Genomic DNA, 7,198 nt, shown 5'->3' on the forward strand with positions numbered 1-7,198 from the left:
TGTGTGTGTGTGTGTGTGTGTCTTGTTGTTTGTCATTGTTGTTGTTGTTGTTGTTGTTGTTGTTGTTGTTTTTTTGGGGGGTTGTTTGTTTTTTCCTTTGCATGAGCATATTTTTATCTCGTCTGTTCATTACAAAATCAAAAAAAGGTGATAAGTTCTTTTCGTTTTCTATTTGTGGGTCGACGTTGTGGATTCAGGCACTCGTCAATTTTTCGGCATATAGGGTTATTGATATCGTCTTAAGGCCAGTTCATTTGCCTTGGTTTTGATGAAGAAAATATCAATCTATAGTGAATAGAAGTCGAGATATTTGCGACTGAAGGAGGTTAGGGTCGTCTGCTTTGGTGAAATTAGCGAGAAAATTTGGTAATTTTCATAGCTTGAGAATCCTTGGAGACTGAAAGTTTACAGTTTGTGTGCCTTTAATCAACGTAAATCAGTAAAATCAACACGGAAATGTATTTTTTAATGGACATGAAAGGTGCTGAGCCAAGAAAGAAAATTAGACCCAAAAAAACTTCCCAACTTCCAGAAACATCCCCGGGGGGGGGGGGCGGTCTTAATTAATTTGACGAGCGCCTGATTTCACCACGATACTTCACATTTGTGATGCAGCGTGGTGGTATCAGGCTCTGGTCAATTTTTATTTCAGTTTTTGGGCATGTCGAGTTATTGGTATCATCTTAAAGCTTGTTCACTTGTCTTTATTTGCATAAACAAAATATCCATTTATTTTAACTGCAAGTCGAGATATTTGAGAATGAAGGAGGTGGGGGTCACCTGTTTTCAGAGGTAAAATTAGTGAGAAAATGGCCGCCAAAGATTAGTTATTTCCTTAGCTTTAGAGTCCGTGTTAACTGCAAATTCACATTTTGTGTGCCTTTAATCAACGTTTTTTCTGAAAAATCCACACAGAAATGAGCTCTTTAATGGACTTGAAAGGTGTTGAGCCCACAAACAAAAATTTGATAAAAATTCACAAACCTGCCGAAAAATGCAGGTTTCTTCATTTCGATTATTTTGACGAGAGCCTGTATCCACCACGCTGCCTCACATTTAGTTTTTTAGTTTAGTATGGGGTTTTACGGCGCTCGCAACTGCATATCGTTATATGAGCGCATACTTCACATTTGTTTCTTTATAATTAATTTCTTAGAAATTATTGTGTGTCCCATGGGTTGACCACAGGGCATCCTGGAGACGGCACATGGCATTGGCCTGATGGCTGGACCAGGCGTGGGTGGAGCCCTGTTTGAGGTGGGTGATGTCTGTTATTGCTGGGGCAGTTTCTGTCGTTGTTGTTGTTGCTGATGTTGTTGTTGTTTTTGTTGTTGTTGTTGCTGTTGTTGTTGTTGTTGTTGTTGTTGATATTGTTGTTGTTGCTGTTGTTGTTGCTTATGTTATTGTTGTTATTGCTGGGGTAGTTTCTGTCTTTGTTGTTGCTGATTTTGTTGTTGTTATTATTGCTATTGTTGTTGTTGTTGTTTTTTTGTTGTTTAGTTGTCGTTGTTCTTGTTGTTGCAATTGTTGTTGTTGCTGTTGCTGCTAGAGCTTGTTGCTGTTGCTGTTGTTGTTGTTGTTGTTGTTGTTGTTATTGTTGTTGTTGTTGTAGTCATCTCAGTCATTTTTTTTGTTGTTTTCTTTTCTTTTTCTTTTTTGTTGTCGCTTTTGATGTTGTTGTTGTTGTTGTTGATGATGTTTATGTTGATGTTGTTGCTGTTACAACTGTTAATACTGTTGCTGTTGATCATGTTCTTATTGCTGCCGTTGTTAATACTGCTACTGATGGTGTTTCTTGTTGTCAAGACAACAGAATATCTTTTGACATTTTGGCTGCGAATTACGTATAGTCACAGAGCGGCAAGACCCGATGTTGAAACGTAACAAGGGGCTGCAAAATCACATTTTCCTTGGCTCCCCATTTTTTTTTTTAAAATTATTTTTTAATCACACTTTCCATAGTTTGCTCCACATTTCTTTTTCAAATTCCCAATCTAAAGGTGTTGTTTCGTTTTCTTTATTTTATTGATTATGTTTTTGACCGCGTACTTGTTTATACCAAAACCTCCCAAAAACCACACCAAAACCACACCAAACCTCCTCAAAATGTCTATGATATGATGTCATATGCTATGCTATCTATCGCTCTGAGGATAAAATATTGATCTGTAATACAATATTATCGTATTTGGATACTTCTTGATCCTGAATAAATTATTTAAGCCAAAAAACAATACTATAGCACTACAAGAGACAACATTTACGTATTTGTTTTTTTTATTTCAAACACTTTTAATTTGACATGTACATAGAGAAAGTACAGATCTAAAAATAATTTTTGGTATATGCTTTAGTTGTCATTTGACGGCACTTAAAAAGTCGTCTTATTGAAAAAATTGAAAAAAAGGGGGGGGAAATCACTTTCTGACGCCATTTATCAAAAGCTACAAATGCAATAAAAAATTCCTCAAGACACTTTCTAGAACTAGGTGTCGTTTACATTCTGTGAAAGTTGCATTAAAATCGAAAAAGATACAACAGAAAAATGGGAAGTGCGTGAAAATAGCATTATAAGAAAACAGCCGGTAAAGGTCAGTAAAGGCCAAAATGGTTCTCTTTCCCAATAGAAACCGTAAAAGCATACTTCAAATTAAAACATGGCAACTACCTGATGATAATATTAACACAGTAGAAATAGAACGGAGGTTTGCTACTGAATCTGAAGCATATAAGCTGTATAAAACATGTCAAATGCGAAAGAGAAAAAAAATTGGAAATTATTTCATTTTAAAAAGATTCTACCCTCTTCTCTAAAATCTCCTAAAACACCAGTTTAGGGTACAGAAACGCTTACAAACGTTTCTGGGTTTTGTTCAAGAAGAAGGAAATATTTTATATAATAAGTGATAACCCAATTTTTTATAATTTCACCCAAAAACATGTGTAGGGATCACTTCATGGTCACGCCTCCTTAGAATACTTCACAACATGCACGAGATAACAGAAATTAAATACCGCCTCGCCTCATTATATTATGTGAGAAATCTGTACTTGAATACTACTATAACACTAATTAAAATTCTAAGAAGTACAGTCGCTCATCAGTTAAAACAAAATAAAGAATGAAGTTGAACAAAGAATTCACAAACCATCCTTTTCTCTTATAAAGAGAGCCAAGAACCAGATGACAGATTATACGTGGCACCTAAGATAACTCTTCATAAAATACTATGTTATAGATCTTAAGATTAAAACTTTCTTAATTTCTCATACTCTGAAGTTTTCTGTGAATTTTAAGGAAAACAAATTAAAGAGGAGCGAAGTAAGTAGCCAAGTACACTGAAATAGTTGGAATTCCGATCTTCATTCATAAAGTCAATTTTCTCACACAACTACTAATATTCTACCACTGGAAATGGTCAAAATATGTAGTGTGGACTCTTGTTCAACGGCTCAGCAACTAAATTTGAGATCCGACTGAGCTAGAATATTTCAGAGGAACCAATGCAATTTATTATAAGAAACAATACTTGTCAATTTTTTTAAAAAGCGGCGACTCACGAAATATTTGTAACCTTCAAACTGCATTAATTTCCCAAACTTCTGGAACCAAACCTCAGGTTATAAAAAGTAAAGACAGCTTGTTGAAGCACTACTCATTTCCAAGCCGCTAAAAATAAACCAAGAAAATAGGGGGTCTGGGGAGCTAAAAAAAAAAAGAAAAAAAAAAGAAAAAAAGAACTGCATGAGCAGCAGTGGTAAAAAGTGAGGGCAGCAAATGTTAACTTATTAAATAGGCCCTATAACTTCAACATGAGGAAGTACCTTGCTTAACCTGCAATGAGGTCAATGTGTTCTCTCTCTCTCTCTCTCTCTCTCTCTCTCTCTCTCTCTCTCTCTCTCTCTTTCTTTCACACACACACACACAAATTAAAGACTGCTGCTATCGATGTCCAGCGTCAGTTTCTTGGACGCCGTGTGTTTTCTGGCTGTCCTTTTATTCTTTTACTTGCCCTGGCTTCTTATCCTTTGCCTTTGGGATTCTTACAACCCGTCCATTTCTTGTGGAACGAACAAGTCCAGCATCGTTATATTGCTTCAAGATTTTTGCCAGATCTTTCTTCCGTTGCTGATCTGAAAACTGGAACCAGACATCCCTCTGGACTCTAAAATGTTTGAACTCATTGCAGAGGTCAAACTCTCCCAATCCACAAAAGGCTCTCTGCATCTCCCTGTAATGCGCTTGGTCGAGAGCGTGGATTTTATGCACAAGCTCAAGTGCTCAACCCAGCTTGAGTGATTTCCACTGCGGGGACGTTGAGTTATGACAGTATTATTCCCATTCTTTTTTTGTTTAAATAATTTATTTAGGATCAAGAAGTATTCAAATACGATACTATTGTATTACAGATCAATATTTTATCCACAGAGCTATAGATAGCATTGCAAATAACATGATATCATAGAAAATATGAGGTGGTTTCGGGTGGTTTCGCGTTGTTTCGGGTGGTTTTTGTCTGGTTTCGGGTGGTTTTGGGAGGTTTCGCGTTGTTTTCGGGAGGTTCCGGTATAAACAAGTAGCGTTTTTAACCCGTTATTCTATCATTCTATCATTCTCATTTTTTACATCGCTTTTTCTATGTAGTAATTGTAGTAATATTTATTTATTATTTATATAGTTTGTTTGTGTGTGTGTGTGTGTGTGTGCGTGTGTGTGTGTGTGTGTGTGTGTGTGTGCATGTGTGTGATTAACAGATCGCTACCCTAGTATTACAAAGTTCTGTCTGCACAGTGCCTAGTTTGAGAAATTTGACTCAAAAATGTTGAGTCTCACAACATGTCAAGATTTTTCAATCTTTGAATATCTTATTAACGACTCAGAATAATCTTACGATTTTGATAGAACAGACAGAACATAATTTGGCTTTTTACCACATTGTCTTTGTAACTTAAAACTTCCAAAAATGTCAGATAGAACTTTTGTAGTTTTCAGGCAGCGATAAATATAATAATATACAGTCGAACCTGTCTTAGACGGTCACCTCTTCAAAGCGGCCATCTGTACTAACAGCCATTGTTCCGTAATACCAGTGTGTTTTATTTAAAGTAAACTTTCACCTGCTCATGAAGAAGTCAGTCACGGGCTGTAACTTTTCCTTCAAGTAGGTCTCAGAACCTGCTCATACAGCTCGCTTCTTTTTCTTTCTTTCTTTTTTTTTGGTAAGTGTTTTACGGCGCTCGCAACTGCATAAGGTCATATAAGCATGGGACATACTAAACATTTTCAGTTGGTAGAAAATATTGCATTTTGCCCGTGTGGAGGCCGAAGCCTACTCTTATTGATTTTGGACCACTAAGCGATCTTTAATGTGCGCAACTTGCACACGGGACCTCCGAGATTTTTCGCCCGTTTCCGAGAAGGCTAGGTATTCGATCTTACTTACCCTAAGATCAGGGGTGTGGCTAAAAAAACAGCAGTAAGAAAGAGCCAAGGAGTAGCAGAAGAAAGGCTGCAGAAAGAGTCAGGAATCCAGAGGAGGGGGCCAAGGAGATAAGGGGGTTGGGGCAGAAAGTGGAGACGAAAGCAGACAACAGAACATTGTTTCAGAGCAGGGAAGGAGGTGAAAGAAGACAAATTTTTGAGAAGCAAATTGTCCGTCTCTGTCCGGATTCGAACCCGGGGCCTATTGAATGAGAGGCGAACACGGTAACCTCTCGGCCACGAGAGTCCCCACAGGTCGCTTCTTACTCCACCGTCCCGATACACCGCCCTCAGATAATGTGTTTTGTATTGTGTTGAGACCAGGCGCTCGTCAAAATAATGAAATCGAAGAAAACGACATGTCCTGTTGGTTGGGTAATTTTTTAATTCAAATTTTAATTTTCGTTTTGGGGCTCAACACTTTTTTATCCCATCTAAATAAATATGGGTGGTAGGCTGGTGATTTGATGTGGTTTGCTCTTTCTTTCCTGTCAAACATCTATCATCTTGATCTCTCCTCCTTCTTTTTTGTGTTTGTTACTCGTTTGTTACTCTCTTGTAACACCTGTAATCTACAGCACTTATAATGACCGTATTGTGTTGCAAGTGCCGTAAAACTCTTAATAAAACTAAAACTGTACCAATTTTGCTGAAAACCTTTGATCAAAGCAACATAAGTTTTTAATTTTCAGTTTCCAAGGACTTTCAAACTATGGAAGTCTTCAAACTTTAGCAGGCATTTTCTTAATAATTTTACCTTTGACACCAGGCAACCCCACCTCCTTCAATCACAATTATCTCGACTTCGGTTCAAGATGGAGGGACATGATTTGTTTTCCCCAAAAGCAAGAGAAATAATCAAAGTGTAAGAGTATACCAATAACTCTGTATTCCAAAAATTGAGCACCCTATTCCACCACGATGCCTCACATACGCACGTTCTGTCGATACATTGAAGCTTTTATTACACATAATCGTTTTCATGAAAATTGAACTGAAATTATATATCATACAACTGTTAACTTTGTTGTTTTATCTCTAGAAAGTAACCATTACGTAACGCAAACCCTGTCCATAGCGACTGCCTGCTTATAAAGGTCGCTTTTCTATGTGATCTTGAGTGATCGTTATGGAGAGGTTCGACTGTATCTCTGACATTGCTCTTTTGACATCTTTGCACTTTTACTTTCACATAATTTTTATACTAAATCTTACCAAACTATGTGTCTTATTCCTTGCAGTTATTTTTCTTTCCATTAGTCATTTATTACTTCTTACATTCGTTATCCTTACATTGTTCGCTTGTTTCAGCTTTTCAGAAAAAATGAAATACATTTGTTTGTTGGGCTTCTCTATAACCTTTTTTGGTTGAAAGTGGCCTTAAAATCAATACTAATCTATAATGCTTTATGTTTAACACTCACTTAATTAACCACCCCCCTCCCCATTTAAAAAAATCCCTTTTCCTGTCCCCCTTTCCCATACCTCTCACGATAGGCTGGAGGATTTGGGTTACCATTTTATGTTATTGGTCTTCTAACAATATTCAATGGATTGATCGTGTGGAAATTTCTGAAACCGCCAGCCGGTGAGTGTTAATGTGTATGTGTGTGTGTGTGTGTGTGTGTGTGTGTGTGTGTGTGTGTGTGCGTGTGTGTGTGTATGTGTGTATGTGTGTTTGTATGCGTTTTGTGCGTATGTGGTCGAGTAGGTGTG

General features: G+C 37.2%; 1 protein-coding gene across 1 annotated transcript in view; it reads left to right on the plus strand.

Moving 5' to 3' along the window:
- The window catches only part of LOC101854888 (MFS-type transporter SLC18B1), a gene marked incomplete at both ends in the record, with an annotated part of 28,669 nt that overhangs the window by 2,452 nt on the left and 19,019 nt on the right, over window positions 1–7,198 (plus strand). Inside the window, 2 exon segments of the mRNA XM_013086080.1 lie at window positions 1,189–1,257; window positions 6,980–7,070. Coding sequence (XP_012941534.1) covers window positions 1,189–1,257; window positions 6,980–7,070 — 160 coding nt within the window.

The sequence above is a fragment of the Aplysia californica genome, unplaced genomic scaffold (genome assembly GCF_000002075.1).
Source record: "Aplysia californica isolate F4 #8 unplaced genomic scaffold, AplCal3.0 scaffold00433, whole genome shotgun sequence".
In the NCBI taxonomy this organism is placed as follows: Eukaryota; Metazoa; Mollusca; class Gastropoda; order Aplysiida; family Aplysiidae; genus Aplysia; species Aplysia californica.